This window comes from Drosophila melanogaster, chromosome 3L (genome assembly GCF_000001215.4).
Source record: "Drosophila melanogaster chromosome 3L".
NCBI lineage: Eukaryota > Metazoa > Arthropoda > Insecta > Diptera > Drosophilidae > Drosophila > Drosophila melanogaster.
The window spans coordinates 21,003,401-21,024,123 of NT_037436.4; the positions used below are offsets into that span (position 1 = coordinate 21,003,401).

At 41.0% G+C, this 20,723-nt stretch overlaps 1 protein-coding gene and 2 non-coding genes across 6 annotated transcripts in view, besides 1 other annotated feature; 1 reads left to right on the top strand and 2 right to left on the bottom strand.

Annotated features, from left to right (window-relative positions):
* skd (skuld) overlaps positions 1 to 20,723 on the bottom strand; it is a 34,621-nt gene that overhangs the window by 10,587 nt on the left and 3,311 nt on the right. For 3 of the 4 annotated variants that reach the window (NM_168879.3, NM_079914.3, NM_001275205.1), the window contains exons 3-7: positions 8,811 to 9,126; positions 3,308 to 3,401; positions 3,157 to 3,240; positions 2,332 to 2,780; positions 1,578 to 2,262 (exon numbers count right to left, since the gene is read on the bottom strand). In NM_168879.3, the coding sequence (NP_730590.1) occupies positions 1,578 to 2,262; positions 2,332 to 2,780; positions 3,157 to 3,240; positions 3,308 to 3,401; positions 8,811 to 9,126 (1,628 nt within the window). Of the gene's footprint in view, positions 1 to 335; positions 786 to 1,577; positions 2,263 to 2,331; positions 2,781 to 3,156; positions 3,241 to 3,307; positions 3,402 to 8,810; positions 9,127 to 20,723 lie in introns of all 4 variants that reach the window. The other variant, NM_168880.3, reaches the window with a different exon arrangement.
* Positions 307 to 801, top strand: asRNA:CR45944 (antisense RNA:CR45944). The gene has a single exon (NR_133286.1).
* On the bottom strand, positions 2,979 to 3,120 carry scaRNA:PsiU6-40 (small Cajal body-specific RNA : PsiU6-40). The gene has a single exon (NR_048303.2). It is a non-coding gene; the product is annotated as a small cajal body-specific RNA : PsiU6-40 (small nucleolar RNA).
* Positions 11,569 to 19,993: a mobile genetic element.

Genomic DNA, 20,723 nt, shown 5'->3' on the forward strand with positions numbered 1-20,723 from the left:
TTCATTAAATTTGAATAAGCCGCATATATTGTTAGATTTTGAAATGTAGATCCTTATGACATATTTCAAATACTTCAAAAACCTTGTATAATTTTTTGGGTGCATTCAGAGGCAAAGTGAATCTTTAAAAGGTGGCTCAACCGTTCTAGAGTAATAGAATTCGAAAGTAAAGATCTCATTCACGTTCATATATCAAATTTTATCCCATAGTGCTCTTATTTGATCGCAACGGTACAATAAAAAAGAGATAACCGAATAGCGTTAACCTAAAATATAGGCAGCACTGGCTATAATGAACAGACGCCACTTCACTTCACTCCACTCAACACACAAACCTTTGTTTTGGTATATTGGTGTCTGTGGTGGTGTTGCTGTGGTTTTTGGCTCTAAAGGTGGAGGCCGTGGAGGAGGCGGTGGATGCCAGCGAATGGAGCAACCGCTTATGGAACGGCACATTGTGACGCCGGGGAGTTGCCGCGGAAGAATTGGAGGCGCTAGTGTTGCTCAGGGAACTGGAATGATGGGATGATGTGGCCGCCGTTGCCGGCAGCACAGGTGTTCCCGGTCGCTGCTGCTGCTGTTGCTGCAGATGTTGCTGGTGGTAATGCTGCTGCTGGTAGGACGACGACGACGACGACGACGACGATGATGAAGATGATGACGAGGACGACTTATTGCCACTGCCACCGGTAACTGCTGCTCGCAGCGCAGGCGATCCCAGCGGTTGCTGCGGTCGCTTGTTGTTGCTGATGTTGCTAATGCTGCTACTGCTGTTGCACTGGGCGCTGAAATTTGTTTTTTTTTTTTGGTTTTGTTCGGATTTAGACACTAGCAACACAATATTTTTAACGCTTCACTTTCGTAGCTCTGTCGCTTGGCTGAAGTTTTTATTATTTGTTGCTGCTGTGTGGGTTAGGTAACTCAAAAGAAAGTTGTATAGAAAAAAAAAAGAAACGCAAAATATCTATTGCCTATCGCATGCAGAGATAACAGTAAACATAAGGTCAACTACCGCCTTTAACTGCATATTGTTTCTAGGGTAAAGGTACTTTTTTTTAGCATGCCATCAAAGCGGGTTCGTTTTGGTTTATTGGGTTTTTTTTTCTAATTTCTGAAGGGAGCACAAAATCTCCACTACATCAAGTTCATATCGATCTTATATGCAATATAATAAAAATTGTTGTTATATTAGAGGCAGCAAGAAGATTTTAAAGGGTCACAAAAAAACAAAAAAAAAAAAAAAAAAAACGCGCGCAAGTAAAAAAAAAGAGGGTATTTTCAAAATCTCTAGATGTATGTAAGTTTGAAGTTCTTTTTGCAATAGCTGTATTAAGCTATAATAAATATTTTAACAGAAACACTGTAAACTTCAAGTATATAACTTTATGTTATAATACTAATTTATAAAGAATTAAACTTGCGAACAGCATACAAACTAACAGAATGAAATATTTTCTCGAGTAATTTCAAATTTAAAACTTCTAGAGATTGGATAAATACCCTTACGTATAAAGAGATAATAACATGGCAGGGAAAGTCCTCCATAGTTTTTAAGGAGCTAAAATATCAAAACTCACTTGGTGCATATGCAGGGTGCCTTTTGCATGGGATCCACAAAGTTCCAGAGCTTTTGGCGTTGCTGTTGCTGCTGGATCTGCTGCTGCACCAGTTGCTTGGAGTCCTGTGGCGGTTTATTCTGCTCATTCTCGTCCCCATCCGCGGATAATGACCCAGTTCCCGAGGCGGGCGTAGACGAAGCAACTGCTGCTGCCGCCGCCGCTGCATCCACATGGAGCGTGTTCATCACGCAATCCTGCCAGGTTCGTTCCGGCATTTCCACGGCTGCCGAGGCGGGTATGTGAGTATTGTTGGTATTGAAGGTGAAGCCCGAGGTGGGCCGTTGATCGTAGTAGGGCTGGAAGGCGAGACGTTCCAGGGCGCTAACCGCTTGTGGAGCTGCCTTGCGGGATATCTCTTTGGCGGCGGAAGATGCGGTGGCTCCGACACCTGCTCCTGCTAAAGCTGGCGCATTGAGGGAAGCTGGACCCAAGGGAACCGCTGTTGCAGATGGAGCTGCTCCCATCGATGAAGGAGCAGATGCTGCTCCCGGTGGGCAGGAAAGCGAGGCCAGAACAGCTGACTCGGCCGCCGCTCCGGCCACTGAGCTTTGCATCTTCTGCATCTCGACGAATTCCATGTGCTCCATGTCGTCCAGGTCTGTGACTAGTACGTAGTTCGTGGGATGATACATCTTATGACCACCTGGGGATGAAAATTAAAGCAATTAGATTGGACACCCGGAGAGCAATTAATCCAAAGCTTTTCACTCACCCGACACCACTTCCACCACGGGTGGCACATCCGTGTTATCCTTATTGCACAGCGGAAAAAACGAGGCCCAATCCTCAAGGATCTTCTCGGCTATGGGATCGCTGGCCTTATAGCTATTGCCGGTAAGTATGCCAGCAATTCCAAAGGGCGCCAGCATAACCTTTCGCGCGTGCGGAGGTGGCGCTGCCTTGGCCGCTCCCTCTCCGCCGTCCAGTCCATCCATGCTGGCTCCATTTGGATCCTGACCAGGATTAGGCACAGCTCCCCCTGCTGACGCCGCAGATCCATTTGATCCTGGCGGAGAACTGGCCGCTGCAAAGGCTGCCGCCGCTTCGGTCAAGTGCTCCTTGGTCAGCGGACGCACGGCGGGATGCTCGCGCAAATCTATGGAGGCACAAACGGTGTCGCCGTGCACAAAGAACGTAAATGAGAAGGACAAGTGCTGGGAGCTGCAAAGAGAATATAAATGATTAGCAATTGTGGAGTAAGATCAACCTACAAGCCCTATATTTTCAAGTTTCAAAAATAAGTTTCATTAGATTATTAGAAAACGGAGCATTAATGATGATAATCGAAAATTCAATACAACGAATAAGCTGAACAATTATGCGCAATTGAATTTGTTATAATAGAATCAAATAGTTTAGGAATGTCGCAGGAAGAACGATGCAATGCCACAAGCTCCAATGCCATTGCACAGAGTTCCTGTTCATTATTCTAGGATATTGCCATATTGTGAATTGGAAACAATTCTCAGAATTTTCACAAAAGTTAAGGCATATATCCGAACAGTCTCTGTCTAAACTCTTCATTACGGTCACATACCTGCGTCCAAAGAGGCGATCGCTGGAGGTGCAGGGCTGCACAAACCATTTTCCAAAGCGCACAATGTCCTTGGTAAGCACGAATCTGAGAGAAGTGTTATTTATAAACATTAGATTAAATTTGATATTGATGTATTGCTGTAAGGTTCTACCTCTCCATGAGATTGTGCAGCGCCTTAAAGAGCAGCGACCGGCACTCGTAGGTGAGAGCTCCTTTCCAGGTGCCATTCCAAAGCGCTTGGTTGGCTGAAAAATAAAATAAAATTATGATTTATTTATTTTCATAAAATCCTTAAAGAATTGTCCTTCTTTTAGGTGTTTTAAATATTTGAACATTCTCGATTAAAATAGTTTCAACATCTTTGTAATTGGTAAAAGTATTTGGCGAATCAAAAAATGTATGTAGCTTGTGAATGGAAGCCTTATAATCCAATATATTCCATATATATATGTATGTAAGTACATCTTTAAAGTTAGAAGTCAGTGTATTAAAGTCTACTCAACTTGCGTTGGAGTATGAAAATCCCTATAATCCTTTATGTAAAACGTTCTCTAAGCTCTAGATCGCAATGAATCTTCAAGAGGCGGGTGTGTTTCTCTATTTTGTCAACATCTTTGATTTCGATGTTTCATCAAAATGTAAACGAGGAAAATACCCAAAACCAAGTGGAAGAAATAACAAGAATTTATAGTAATAATAGAAACAATGGAAGAGGCGTCTACAAAGTAAAACAATCAATCTCACATTTTTGCCCTCTCTTTCCCATCCACTTTTCTTCTCTCTTTCTTGCACGCCTTAGGAAAAACAAAACTTTTAAGGCTATTCATATTTGTTATTGTTTTGTTTTCGTTTTGCATTTGAATTGTTCTTGTAGAAAAATGACAAACAAACTTCGAGCGAGATGGGTAGAACGCCAGAAAGCGAGAGGCACAGAGAAGGCCAGAAATAAAGAAGCATAAAGAAACGGTGGATAAGGATGAAAATATGTGTAGAGCGCAATATGTAAAAATGCAGCGTGAGAAGTGAAGAGAGGTGGAGACAAAAAGCCGCCAAGCAACAAAACAAAAATCCAAAGCGGAAGTGCTAACACTCGAAACATAAAGAAAAGGCAGTACGTAAAAGAATAAGAGGGAGGGAAAAGAGGAGGGAGAGTATTTGTGAAAGAAAATGGAAAGTCTAGAAATTTTTGGAAAATTCCAAGCATCCACCCCCACCACTTACGGACACACACACACTCACTTCCAAATATATATACATATGTATGGGGTAAATCTCTCTTTCGCTCTTTCTCTTCGATTCCCACGCCTGCATTGATTTCCACTGCTTCTTCTTTTTGTCTTCGTTGGTCAACAATGTTGCACAGATAATTACGTAAAAGTAAACAACACGGACAAATAACAAACAAAGCAAAAATGGCTTAGCAGTATACATAATAACTATTTTTGTTGTATTTCATGGCTACTACTATTTCCCTTCAATGAGATCAGCGTGAGTTTTTTTTACAACGACGCTTAAAAAACTCACACGCACACGTCGGCATAAAAGGGCAATGTACGATTATGACAGTGTGTGTGTGAGTGCGTGAGAGTCTGCTTCCTCTCTGCATCCTCGTCCTCTTCCTCTTCCACACCACTATTATTATTCCGTCATCTACACGTTCCCATGCCCACACATCCAATATTCATCCTGCAAGCCGGCTCTTCTTCGTTTCTCTTCTTCTCACAGGTCACACACCACAAACACACACACACATATTGACACACTACCCAACGGCGAAAAGTTCAAAGCTCGCCAAAATTATAAATAAATGTCCGCAAGGGTAGGCCAGGCAAAACACAAGCAACAACAACCACAACTTTAGCGGCTCTCTCGGCAAACAAGCAAACAAAAGAAAATCAAGAGTCGAGTGAAGCAAAACGGGACGACAAACAAAAATAAAATAAAGAAGCAAAAGACTGAATTCCAGCAATAGCAAACAAAAGACAATGTTGTCACATAAGATTTTGGGCGGTAAAAAATTTAAAAAAGATTTTAAGAATTTCAAAAAGCACAAAATTATTTTTTTGAAATGATATGCAACATTGTATCCTATGGAAAGTAAACGGGATTTATACCTATAACCTTTGATTAATTCAAATAGTTTCCAATAATAATCCAATTCCATTTAATTATCTGGCTTCAAAGGTACAATTGTGTTCGTAAATTATTGTTGAATTAATTTTATTTCCCCATCACAGCTGCTAAATATCCTGATCTCCCTCTTTTTCCAATTTCTTGGCTTTGGAACAGGAATTGTAATCGGGTAAATCGGAATCGGGGAATCGGAATCGACGGCGACTGCTCAATGCAAATTCCACAAACACGTTGAAGCCGTCTGTGTGGGTGTATTTTTTTAGCACGTGTGGTTTGTGCACATGTTGCTGCTCCTCTCTCTCTCCCACTCAGACGTTTTTAAAGAGAGAGGTGGAAAGTCGCTCTGTGCAAAGTAGCGAGTAAGAGAGAGAGAGTGGTTGTTTGGGAGACAAAGTGCCGCTAGGCGTGCACTCGTTCTTGTTCACCCACACACTCACTAGCTGCTCTTCTTGTTTGTGGCCCGAAAAAATTGCTATTTTAGGTTAACATTTTGCTATCGCAGCAGATCTTTTCTTTACCGCTCTCTCTTTCTAAGAATGTGCGTGAGAATTTCACAACAACTGTAACGTGTAATTAAGAGAGCGTTATTTAGCAGTTTTGCATTTGCGTGACACATAATGAAAACAAAAAACGAACACACATGACAACAAGCAGCAACAAATGTTGGATCAAGGTCAATAATCTGAGCGCACACACATTTAAAAATGTTTAGTAAGCGCAATAACAAATCGAGAAACCAAAAAGCAGGTAAAACCACACGAATGCAAAAGACTTAAAAATAACATAATAAATGAGCAAGAAAGCGCATTGTAATTAAGCCCAAGCTTGCAAACCAGTTTAAGCTCATTGAGAGCCAAGAATCGAAAAAGAGAGAATATCTCTTCGAATCTTTCTCTATTATTCTCAGAGAGCACCGCATAATTATTGGCTCCAATTTTGGAGCACACGCACACAGCTGCCCCAGCACTCACACACGCAAAAGTGACAGCTGTTTAAGGTAAAAATCGTATGCTATCGAAGTACAACAAACTGTTTGAATACTTGTCATTGTCAAGTCGTGTGTGTGTGTTGTTTTTTTTTTTGTTTCGAAACAGTGCTAGAATACATTGTAATTTGGGATCTTATATTCTACAGCACCTATTTTATGTCATGTAAATGTTATTTTTGTGCCACTGTGCTGACTGGCTGAGATTTGCGGCGTTGCCGTTTTCATGTACAGCAACTCAGAGAGACAGTAACAGTAACTACAAGGCGCTCTCTCTTCGCCACTCTTCTCACCCTTTCAGAATTTCATTCACACGCACTTGCGAGCACGCACACACACACACCAACAAGACGAAAATTTTTTTCGCCAGTTGTGTTGTTTATGGCCGAAAAAGCTATAAAAAGCATACGAAAATTCGACCAAAAAACGCAGACAAAGTAATGTCAATGCAATTAGTCAATGTCCTTGTCATTAAAAGTGCAATAAATAAAATAACGCAATGACAAAGGCTAAAACGAAAAACAACGCGAAATCTCATCAGCGATGGAAGCGACGTGCATACAACTCTCAACTCCAGACGGTAAAAAAAGCGCGCCTCAAAAAGGGGTTAATGCATGACGGCGGAACAAGCAAACTGTAAACTTATTGGGCCACAATGACGTAGGCAGATAACAAAAGATACAGTCAAACTTCCTTATCTCGTATCTCGGTCGGAGAACTTCAAAAGAGAAACGGTGGGTAAAGGAGAACTTCTGTAGCTATACACGGATGCAAAATTTGTAGTTCTAATGGAAACTAATGAACTATTAAGATAATTATGATCTCTTACGTATGTACGCTGTACTATTTATTTATAATTATGCTTTATGAAATGGATAAGAAGCGTATTGTAAGATACTTTTAGTTTAGATAGGCAATTTAATTAAACAAAAATGTTTTAATTGAATATTTAATTTAATAATATTTAAAGAAGAGGGTCTTCTCAGTTAAAAACATAATTGGTGGGAGCTCCTTATCTGGCGTTCCACTTTATGATCTAAAGTAAAAGCCTTCACATTTTTGTTGTTCTTTATTGTTTCAATCACTGGTTAATAAGAAACCATCTTTGAATCTTTGAAACATTGAGAACTTTTTACCAATCATATTTAATTAAAGTTTTGAAATATCTATTAAATGGGTCTGCAGATAACGGGATTACGGATCTCGGGCGACCTGCGGTTGCTTGGTGGGTAATGGAATTTGCCGTGGAAAAGCCGAAACTTAAATTCAAATTCTACTATGAACAATGTACGTAGTGTAGTACGTAGTTAGTGGTCAGAGATAATGAGGCAATAACAAAAATATTGAATAAATAGTAGCCGCACGCAATGGCTGATAAGAGAAGAAAGAAATGGAGATAGGGTGTGGGAAAGAGAACGAGCTTCTTTCGAAGGCCAGTAGTGTGTATTGATATTGAACAACCCTCGAAGGAGCGAGCGAGAGGGACGCTGAGCAGGGGGAGAGCGCGAGAGCACCTTTCTTCTTCGTTTGCATAATTACCCGAGAGCGACGGAGAGCGAAAGAGAGAGAAAGCTAGCGAAAACATTGCAAATGACAGGTGACGTTTCGGCACTACTGCTTCCTCTTTCCTTCTTTTATGCACAAGGAAAAAAGGAATAGGATTTAAGGACTTTTTAGGGGTTTTGTAATGTAAATTCGTAAGCCACGTTAAAATATTTTTAACATAATAATTTAATCTAGCTAGGAACTATATATACATTCATGTTTATAAGACACTTTCGATTAGAACTCGGTTTTGGATCAATTGCATATTTAATTTGAACCTTTGCGTTACAATGTTCCGAAAAAAAATGCATGTGTATAACATATAGGAAGAACTTTTTCTTTTTTCGTGTGAAATTCGGCGGAAGAGAGAAGACAACCGCCTACGATTGACAGTTGTTGCTTTTTTCCTTTAGTTCTTTCTCTTTTCTGTTGCTGACGGTTCAATACGACGCCATGTGAGTTGAATGACGCCTAAGGAAAATGAAAAGGCGAGGGAGAAAGATTGCGAAACAACGGGGGATGGAGAAAAAAGTGGAGAGAATCAGGAGAGCAATAATAATAATCATCTGCCGCAATCGAAATGTATTTCGCGAGTTCTCTGTTGTTTGTTTGTGTGTCGCATTTGTTTTGGCTTTTCTCACACAGATACACCCACACACACATAACCGTCAAAGAGATGGCAAAATTTGTTGTTGCAATTGCATGCGATGGATGTGGCCTTGAAGCTTTATTAAATTCATCACCCACTTGGATGTGTGAGTGAGAACGGGTATGTGTGTGCCTGTGTGTGTGTGGGAGAGAAAGGGAGAGCAAGAAAATAATACAATCAATCTTAAATGTAACACATCGAATTTTAAGTGGTAAATAGGTTTACCTATTTAGAAACTTCTATGAAAATGTCATATTGTATACCTCGTGGCTAGTACCGGTAACTAGCTTTCATATTTAGCTTTCACATTTTATTCGAACCGTCTTCGGTCTAGAAACTTACCCGCTACTCGGAGCAGCTCGGCATCGACCAGTTCACTGAGATCGGGCTCCTCGCCGTACCAGAAGATCCATAGCTCCTTGGCGGCGGCCAGCGAAAGGGGCGGGTGGACCTTGGTCGACGTGGTCATCTCGAAGGTTAAGGCATTCGGGTCGGCGTGGTCCGTCTTCGTGGATTGGACCCTCCTCCACACGCACAGCATGTCCGCCTGGATGCATCGCGAATATGAGCGCAGGATCGGGTCCGCCAAAGGATCGCTCGATGCGTTCGGTCGCTCCCCGTTAACGAACTTCCGCCACTTTATTCCACATAAATCAGTCTGTAATGGGTTAATAGAGAGTTAGCAGTAATTAGTCATAAATGCGTATGTAAGCAGGTAATGGTAGCCAGACTAATGCCAAATAGGTTCTGTAATACACTCAACTGATAACTATCACTGCACTATCTACTTATACATATGTGTAGGGTAGCTCCTATCATTTGTTTACCCTGTCGTGACGAAAGTTCCGTGTCTGTACAATCTTCTTATAAATGACGTACGGAAAATAGCGCATTCCTAATTTAAGACTTGTTATGGCAGCTGCTGGGGAGAAATCTTAAAGAGACTTTGGATAAACTTCACCAATAACAACCTATTTTATTTCCGTTGCGGCCTTATTTAGATATTTACTGATAGCTGTGATCGCAGAGAATATATGCAGAGAAATAATTGTTCCTAAAGCTACAAAATCACAAATATATTGCAGTAAATGTGAATTATTCCCTATACAAACACCACGTTTACTTTTATAGGCTAAAGTTAAATATTAAGCACCTTTAGATCCCTTTAATAAGAAAAGCAATTAAAAAATGGAACTTATCCAACAAGTTGATTCCATTCGATCATAAACTATAGATAGGTAAACTGTTTTTTCACACTAGGTCGCAACAGTTTGTGAAAACTTAACTGCTCTTTTTACATCGATAAATGCTGTAGGTATTAAAAATAAAGGTTTCAGCACACCCCATCTGACTCACTGAGATTACGATCTTAAACTGTTTTATCGGTTTTTGCATTAAACGCAAATTCTAACGATGACGTTAGATTTAATTACGAATTGCTAATTTTGTCACGATTCGAGAAATCAATGAAGAGTCAAGCAATAAATGGATAAGCTTCTTTAATGTTATATGCAAATGAAATAATACAGAAATTTTCTATATAATACCTTATATTTTTTATACAACTTCAAGTTTTGCCGAGTGTATTTCAATCTATGCAAAAACGATAATCATCTTGAATTGTTGCCCACTAATTTACCAGTGTTGCGAAATCTTTCAACTTACACACACACATCTGTAAAATACATTCCTCATTGCACTTGGCAGCAGCAGTAACAACAGGCAAAGCATAAAAAGACCAAAGCGAAGCTCGAAAATCTTCCGCTGCCTCGCAACTCAAAACAAAAGCACGAAAAAAACGGCAGAGGGTGGAAAGGAGGGGTGGAGAAGAAGGGGGAGGAAAAGAGGAGCTGCAGCAGAGACATGAGAAACTTGGGGCACCGAAGAAGAAACAAAAGCAAAACCAAGAGAGAAGCACGGAGAAAAAAAAGAATGAGTGACTGACTAACTGGGCTTATGTAGCTTGCTGGCTCTTTAGCTTTTTTAGCCATTTGGGGTCGTCATTGGCTGCTTCCGTTGCAGAGTTGCGTTGGCTTTACACAGCCAGTCCCCAATTTTACAAGACTCGAGTCCACACAAGACTCGAATTTACGATTAATATACTCACATTATTATTATCTGCTACGTGGGAAGAAAGGGATAAGCCCACCAACTTGAATATTAATATTGTATATCAATGTAAAATATCTGTCAACAATGGAACGAATCAATACGTAACCCCAACAAAAACCACAAGGTAATATTAAATAGTATATTTCTAAACCGTGACCATTGAACTATAGGAGTCTCAGACCCTTTTTGCAATAATTCAAGTCGTAAAGCAAAAGCTAATGTAAATATGTATTGCAATGATCTGTCAATATTTTAACGATAAAGCAACGTGCAGGCGTATATCTCTCCAAAACAAAGGTTTGTCAACAATTATTAAAATCGCAAGACTTGTGTATTTCAACATTTTGAAACTATGCTCCAAGTTTTACACTATTCGAGTAGGGAGAAAATTGACTTATAGAGGTTTCAAGATGGTAGAATTGTTGAAAATGGAAACAAGTTGCTGGTGTGGCAAGTGGCGAGTGAGAAGGCAGGCAAGCAGTGCAAAATCAATGGGCCAAAGCGAGATGGCGCCAAAATAAATAACTGCACCTTCAAGCACACGCACACACACACTATCGTACTTGTATGGACGGGAGGGCGGTCGCGCACGCACACAATCAAAGCCGAAAGGTATTCCCCCAAACCGGCCATTCTCCCCAATTCTCAATTCTCAAGCCCACTCTTTTCCGCCGTCTTGACGACAAAAATGTATGTTCCACATTCTTCCGCTGCTTGCTTGGCTGCTCTTCGTTTTTGCCATTTTTGTGTGTGTTTTCATTTTCGCTCTCATTTCGTCTCGCTGCTTTTTCTTCGCTTCGTGTTGGTTTGTCTCTTATTTTTGGTCGAGCTATCTCGTAGGTTGATTTTTTCTATCTTTTATCTGTCTTCCTCTCCCTCTCGCTTTTTGCAATCCTTCAACGAGAGAGGAGGAGGTCGTGTTTCCCCCCTCTCTCACTGACTGTTATCATTCCGACATTCGCCTGTGTTTGTGTTTGTTCACGCGCGCGAGTTACCACCCCACCCCCTAAACCCCCACGCCTCTAAACAAATCATCGGACACTCAACCGGGAAGACGGCAACTGGAACACCGCATCCGGCCGAATGCTGACATTCCGGCCGAATGCTGACATTACACAAAAGTCGCACTGCAACATTGTCCCCAGCTAGCCAGCCACATGCCGAGTCGGCATGTTCATTATGCTTACAATTAAGAACCTATGTACTTATGTATAAGACGAAAACGGAGGACTCGAGTAGCCACTCTCTGACAATAAACTTCATACTGATTTTGAACTTCAAGAAAGTCAGTCGTATTCTTTATTGGAAATCTTCACACTACAACTATCTGCTGAAACTTAAAAACCTTCATACATTTACACATCATATCTTCACAAAAGGCTCCACCCTCGATCACGGACTTAACTGGCGCAGCCGGTAGGATGTCCTACCTATTAATAATTACCTACCTGTAAGTAAACATGTAAGAAACGAAACAAACTATATGCAAGATGTCGACTGAAAGTGACTAGGAACAAATTTTTATAAAACAAAATTGAAGTTGTGAAGTACCAAATGAAACTCAAACATATATTCAAACACAGGAAAAAAAAAGAGAGAGGAAAAATGTAAAATAAATAAATATACAAAAAAAAAGTGCAAGTGTACCGTACTGCCGCGCTGACGTGGAATCTATCGCTGATCATCACGCCATCGGTATGTCCATACTCTGCCGAACGTCATAATTTTTATAAAAAAGTGCAAGTGTACCGTACTGCCGCGCTGACGTGGAATCTATCGCTGATCATCACGCCATCGGTATGTCCATACTCTGCCAAACGTCATAATTTTTATAAAAAAGTGCAAGTGTACCGTACTGCCGCGCTGACGTGGAATCTATCGCTGATCATCACGCCATCGGTATGTCCATACTCTGCCAAACGTCATAATTTTTATAAAAAAAGTGCAAGTGTACCGTACTGCTGCGCTGACGTGGAATCTATCGCTGATCACCACGCCATCGGTATGTCCATACTCTGCCAAACGTCATAAGTTTTTATAAAAAAAAAAGAGTGCAAGTGTACCGTACTGCCGCGCTGACGTGGAATCTATCGCTGATCATCACGTCATCGGCACTTACATACGCTGGCCAACGCATCGCCAAAGCCTCTATATACACTTATATATGTGAGCATACAATATCAACTACAATCCAATACATCCACGTACTGTACCGCCTCGTTGGCATGGAATCAAACGCTGATCACCATGCCACCGTGGTAAACAAACAAAGCACCAAAGCCTCTCTAATACATTGTACACTCAAAACGCACACTGCCATACGTCGGCGAAAAATCAAAACATAAGCAAAAATCATTTCAAACCAAGCGAGGCTCATTCTGCGTACCACAACGACAACGACACTGCATGTGTAGTGGCGCACCCATGTCTGGGTAGCCGAGGTAAGGGGAAAACGCTTGAGTATCGTCAAGTGTTCTTGCCTTTCACTCTTCTACAATGGGTTGCTACGCTCATGTATTGCACATTCAAAATAACCAAAACAAATGTACTAAAGAAGTCGACATATACAGATATATTTTGTTTCCTTTCATTGTGTAATTTTGTATATCAAACAAATACTAATACCAATCACATTGCAGAATATAAAAGGGAAAATATAAAGCCAAAGACAGACACCCATACACTCTAGTAAACAAGAAATTTGTTCATTATTTTTCAATCATACATAATATACTAAGTAACCTCAAATTTAATGTCAAAAAAGTTCGTTTACAACCTTAGGAAAACTACACGTTCAGTTGTTGGAGTTCCACCAAACACTAATAGGCCCCCACATCCCGTTAGACGTCCTGACTCCCTTCTCCCGATTTCGGAAGAACCCAAATCAATATCTTCCCAAACCCCCAATATGGACTCGGGAAACGATTCTGCCCGCCCCACTCCATCCCCTCTGGCGCCCACTGTCAGTGGTATTAGCTCCTTAATTTCAACTACGTTCAAGCCTAAAGATATCATGGCATTTGTTGAGCATTTGCCAACCTTTGATGGTACACCTCGTCTATTGGACAGGTTTATCACTAGCGTAGAAGAAATCCTGATGCTCATCAGGGGAGCTGACCAAACACCGTATGGCCTGCTTACTCTGAGGACCATCAGGAACAAAATCATTGATAGGGCCGACGAAGCCTTGGAACTGGCAAATACCCCCTTGGTTTGGGATGAGATTAAAAGCAATCTCATCCGCCTCTACTCGAGCAAGAAAAGCGAGGCCAACTTGTTAAGCGAGCTTAACACATTTTCGGACAACCTGACCTTGGGCCAACTGTTCTTTGGTATATCAAAGGTGAGAAGCCAACTCTTCTCCATACTCAAAAACAGCGAACACAACAACACTGTTGTAGATGCAAAAAAGGTTGTCTACAACGAGGTTTGTCTCAATGCTTTTATGACTGGTTTGAAGGAACCTCTCAAGACTTTCGTCAGGATAAAGTCCCCTTCTACACTTGAACAGGCGTACGAGCAATGCCAAATAGAGCAGACCTTATATAGGGCACAAAACAAGCGAACCAACAGACCAGAGCAGGGACCCAATGGATCAGACAATAAAACCTACCGAAATAGCTACGACAGCAATTACCGCAGCGGACGTAACGACCGAAATGACCGTAGGGGACCCTACTCTAACTCTAACTCTAACTCTAACTCTGGCCAAAATAGACCATTTAATTCACACAATCGCACACCCCAATCCGGCACCAAGGACAACCGGGCCAATACATCAAACCCCTTTCGAGCACCTTCACATAGTTTGAATAATATAGAGGAGAACCCTCAACCTGATTCGAATTTTCAGCAAACGGCCTCGGGAAACCAACAGGGTACATAAGCCCAGCCACGCACAACCCCTCGCTTCCTTTTATAAAAATCAAACTATCCCAGACAAACCCCCTGAAGTTTTTAATTGACACAGGCTCTACACACTCCTTCATCGACCCAAAATATGTCGACCCTAGGAACTGTGTGACCTTAGATACGCCCATAACACTCAAAACAGCCCTGAACAGTTTTAAAATATATCAAAACGTCTCTATACCATTTCCACCGGAATTCCAAATCACGGGCAAAATGACCCTTCTACCTTTCAAGTTCCACTCTTATTTTGACGGATTGATAGGAATGGACTTATTATCTTACCTAAAAACAGAAATAGATTTACTTAACCTAAATCTAAAAACCCCAAGTACCATTATACCCTTATGGACCCACAGTAACTCAACTTCAAACGTATTTAATATCTCTGGACATACGAAAACTATTTTGCCACTACCAGTGGAAACCAAACAGGGCGACTTCTACATCGATTCAATTACAATCAATGATGACTTAATAATATCAGACGGGATTTATAATGCCCAAAACAATATTGCTAATTTCGTTATCACAAACTATAGCGAGAGGGATCAGTTATTGTACCTCGAGAGCCCGATAAAAGGCATGCCATACTCCACGGCCAACAATGTTGAACTTTTCAGTATCACTTCAGACACCCCACAGCCCCAAAACTCCGCAGCGTCGTTACAAGCCCTTGGCGTCGATCACCTCTCCTCTGAAGAGAAACAAAGCCTACTTTCACTTTGCAAAAGTTATCTAGATATCTTCTACAATGAAGACAAATCATTGACCTTCACCAACAAGATTACACACACGATTAAAACCACGGACGACACCCCCATTCATACAAAATCTTATAGATATCCTTACATTCATAAAGAGGAGGTCAAAAAACAAATAGAGGCAATGTTAAATCAGGACATTATCAAATCCAGTTATTCCCCGTGGAGCGCCCCCGTCTGGGTCGTCCCAAAGAAAATCACTCCTACGGGAGAGCAAAAATGGCGTCTAGTTATCGATTATAGAAAACTCAACGAGAAGACTATATCCGATAGATATCCAATACCTAACATCGCGGATATCTTAGACAGATTGGGCAAAGCCAAATATTTCTCCACACTTGATCTGGCAAGTGGATTCCATCAGATAGAAATGAATCCCGACGACACACCCAAAACTGCATTTACAGTAGAGGGGGGCCACTACGAGTTCATTAGAATGCCGTTTGGCCTCAAAAATGCCCCAGCCACATTCCAAAGGGTGATGGACAATATTTTTGGAGACCTTATCGGAACTATCTGCCTAGTTTACCTAGATGATATAATAATTTTCTCAACCTCCTTACAAGAACACTTCATACACTTGAAAACTATTTTTGGAAGACTCAGATCTGCCAACTTTAAAGTCCAACTCACAAAATCCTACTTCCTCAGGCGGGAGACAGAATTCCTTGGCCACATCGTTTCACAAGAAGGTGTTAGGCCAAATCCCAATAAGATCGAAGCTATAAAAAACTTTCCATGTCCCCACAGTAAAAAGTCAATTAAGTCTTTCCTAGGCTTGTTGGGATATTACAGAAAATTTATCAGAGATTTTGCGAGACTTACCCAACCCATGACACAAAAATTAAGGGGAAACAATAAATCGATCATAATAGATGATGAATTCAAAAAGGCCTTTGAATATTGCAAAACCTTACTGTCTAACGACCCAATCCTCCAATACCCGGACTTTACAAAACCTTTCACACTAACCACGGACGCAAGTAATTTCGCAATAGGAGCTGTCCTATCCCAAGGTCCGGTGCATAGTGATAGGCCCGTATGTTTTGCTAGTAGAACCTTGTCGGCTGCGGAAACAAATTATTCCACAATTGAGAAGGAAATGCTGGCCATTATATGGGCGGTCCAATACTTCAGACCCTACCTCTTTGGCAGGAGATTCACTATAATCACCGATCACAAACCACTAACTTGGTTAATGAATTTCAAACAACCAAATTCTAAAATAGTTAGGTGGAGACTCCAGCTTCAGGAGTACGATTTCGAAGTCGTCTACAAGAAAGGCTCTCAAAATGTAATTGCTGATGCTCTCAGTAGACCAGAGGCCTCTGTCAACCATAACGAAGCCCTATCAATTCCTCAAAATGTTTGCCCCATCTCAGAGAAACCCCTTAATGATTTTAATATTCAGCTCCTGTTCAAAATAACCCCAGATACAAATAACGCCACACTGACCCCGTTTAAACACAAACTTAGGAGGGAATTCTGTAAACCCAATTTTCAGTATGACGACGTAGTTTGCATTCTTAGGCAGTCGTTAAAACCAAACAAGACATGCGCGGTATTTGCCCCCGACCACATTTTTCAAATGGTGGAACAAGCCTACCAAACCTACTTCTCAGCCCACAGTCAATTTAAACTCATTAGATGTTTGATCTTCCTCCCCGAAATTACTGATAGTACGGAGATCGAAAAAATTATAACCGACTATCACTATAATAGTAACCATCGAGGGATCGATGAAACATATTTACACATAAAACGACAACAGTTCTTCCCACATATGAAGGAGAGAATAACTCAGTTAATTCGAAAATGTGAAACATGTTTAAAATTAAAATACGACAGACAACCTCAAAAGATCACTTACCAAATATCCGAACTACCTTCAAAACCGTTGGACATCTTACATATAGACATTTATACTATTAACAAAAATTATAACCTTACTATTATCGATAAATTTTCTAAATTTGCGGCTGCCTACCCTATAACTAATAGGAATTGCATTAACGTAGTTAAAGCCTTAAAACATTTCATTTCCCAATTTGGTATTCCCAAAAAGCTGATCTATGATCAGGGAGCAGAATTCGCTAGCGATATGTTCAATAAGTTCTGCACTCAATTTAACATTGACCTACACGTTACGTCCTTTCAACAATCCTCTAGTAACTCTCCCGTTGAACGGCTTCACTCGACACTAACTGAGATTTACAGAATAATACTTGACGTCAGGAAACAACAGAAACTCAGTAGCGAGCATGACGAGATAATGTCCGAAACCCTAATCACATATAATAACGCTATTCATTCTGCAACTAAACATACCCCCTTTGAACTATTTAACGGACGTACTCATATATTCAACCAAACAATCCAGTTCAATAACGAACACGACTACTTAACGAAATTAAATGAATTTCGCGAGAAGTTGTACCCCCTCATCACGGACAAACTTTCAAATGACGTAGTTAGGAGAACCCTAAAATTAAATGAAACCCGAACAGACCCCGTAGACCTACAACCAGACACTTTAGTCCTTAGGAAGGAAAACAGACGTAATAAGATTACACCCAGGTTTTCGATTCACAAAGTCAAACACGACAAAGGTCATACATTGATAACTGCTAGGAATCAAAAACTACACAAATCAAAAATTCGAAAAACAGTTTTGAAAAAAGACAAAAGCAACAACGTACCCAACACTGATAATAACTGACCCCACTACCTCTTAACTTACCATTTCAGGTTCACCCTTGTGCCAACTCAGGCTATCCATGTCCATTATTTAAATGATAACGCCCCTATAGCCAAGATAGAACTAGGGAAAGCCTTACTAATTGAGAGGTACAAAATAATTAGTCATGTAATCAACCTACAAGACTACAGCAGATGTATGGAACAATTCCATCTGACCATTAATAAATTTAACCCCGATTCCACGTTGACGGACTCCGTCACAATTTTAAAAACCAAATTAACCCAAGCCCAAGTAAAGCTCAAAGCCCTTACACCTTCATATAGAAACAAACGGGGTTTGATTAACGGATTGGGGAGTCTAGTAAAGGTGGTTACCGGCAACATGGATGCCAACGACAATAAAGAAATACATGAAGAACTTGACAATATAAAGAAAAATTCCGAAGTCAGTAACGACAATCTCCAAAAACAAGTAATGTTTAACAACGAAATACTTATCCGGTTCGAAAATATCACGGACCATATAAATAATGAACAAATTTTGATAAGTAAATTCTTTGATACCTCACAAAACAAAATATACAAACACTTAAACTTACAAGATACCCTTCTGGAAGAAATACAATATTTAAATAGGATTAATTATAACATAGAATTATTCATTAACCACCTAAACGACATAACAGAAAGTATGCTATTGGCGAAAATAAATATAATTCCCAAGTTCATCCTAAATGAACAAGAAATGGATAAAATAAAAACAATACTGGAAAAACAAAATATCACAGTCAAAAATGAACAAAGTATATACAATTTCCTACAAATGAATACACTAAATTACGAACAAAAGATTATTTTTAATATCAAAGTCCCAATTTTTAAACAACCTTTTCATACCCTCGCCAGACTAGTTCCATTACCAATAAATAACACATATTTTGTAATAACCCCAAATTACCTAGCTTATAATATTAATAATAAGAAATTTCATATGACCCGTAAATGCCCCAAACTGGATAATACATTCTTGTGCGACGAGAACTTCTACGTTGATACACCACAGAACAACACATGCCTGGAACACCTTTTGAACGGAGAAAACAGTTCCTGCGATGTACGGGAAACCGGCCCCATCACCGACGTGTTCGAGGCAGAGAGAGGTTACATCTTCGCATTCAACGTGAACAAACTGAAGGTATCCCTAACAAACGGCTCCGAGCTCTCAATAATGGGGTCAGCCATCATCAGATACATTAACGAAACAATACAGATTAACGGTATCGATTACGACGGCACGGTTGACACGTTCCCTGAACAGACGGATTTTGATCTTCCCCCCATGCGAAAAGTAACTAGGAATACCACTATTACGGTACTAAGCCTAGAAAAACTGCACCTCGAAGCCACCCAAACAATGGATAAAATCCTGGCCGTCCATCACAATACTATACAGCACACCTGGACACTCTACACTCTGCTCGGATTGGTAACGTTCCTAGCAGTCATCTTATGGCTGCACCGACGAACGAAACACATCGTCCACATCCACGAGGATCATCACGTACCAATCTACGCGTCATCCATACCTTCGCTATGGCCGTCACTTCGAACTGGGGGGGGAGGAGTTACCACCCCACCCCCTAAACCCCCACGCCTCTAAACAAATCATCGGACACTCAACCGGGAAGACGGCAACTGGAACACCGCATCCGGCCGAATGCTGACATTCCGGCCGAATGCTGACATTACACAAAAGTCGCACTGCAACATTGTCCCCAGCTAGCCAGCCACATGCCGAGTCGGCATGTTCATTATGCTTACAATTAAGAACCTATGTACTTATGTATAAGACGAAAACGGAGGACTCGAGTAGCCACTCTCTGACAATAAACTTCATACTGATTTTGAACTTCAAGAAAGTCAGTCGTATTCTTTATTGGAAATCTTCACACTACAACTATCTGCTGAAACTTAAAAACCTTCATACATTTACACATCATATCTTCACAAAAGGCTCCACCCTCGATCACGGACTTAACTCGCGTGCCTCTCAAGTTCAAATTGCTCTCTCGCGCCGTCTCGCTCTGTCGCCACGCTCTCCGTCTCGCTCAGAGAAAGTTTGGCGTTTGTTATTGTTTCGTTATTTCGTTGGCGTCGGCCCTCTCCCCCCACTTATCCAACTCTCTTGCTGCTCCAAACTCTGCAAGAGAGTTGTAAGCAGACACATGAACAGACACAGAGGAATAAAGAGAGCGGGGAAGTGGAGCAGAAGCACGTTGACTTGTATTGTACGCATTGTCGTGTCGTCGTCATCGCCTCCACTTCTTCCTCGACTATTTCATTCGGCTTTTCTGTTTCATTTTTTCGGCTTCTGCGTCCCCTCTCATTCTGCTATCTCCTCCTTTCGACGCGAGATTCATTAAAGAAATATGCCAAAACGGAGAGACAATAGCACAATCACTAACTAGCTGGGCCGACAAACTAGTCGTCAGTCGTAGTCCCCGAGTCTTCAGTTTTCAGTCGCGGGTCTTGGGTTTTCTGTTTCGACTTTGGGTCTCGGGGAAAAGGAGAACCTGTTATGGGCCACAAAGTCACCGAGCCGCAGTCACAAAGCTACCCACAAAGTCACAGAGCAACAATCGCTGTGGGCTGCCACAAAGTCACCCGTTTTTACTGCTACAGTAAACACCCGGATTCTCCTACTTTCAGTTACTACAGGTTTATAGAAATAACAAGTATCGTGAAATTTACTATGTTGGAATGAACGTGT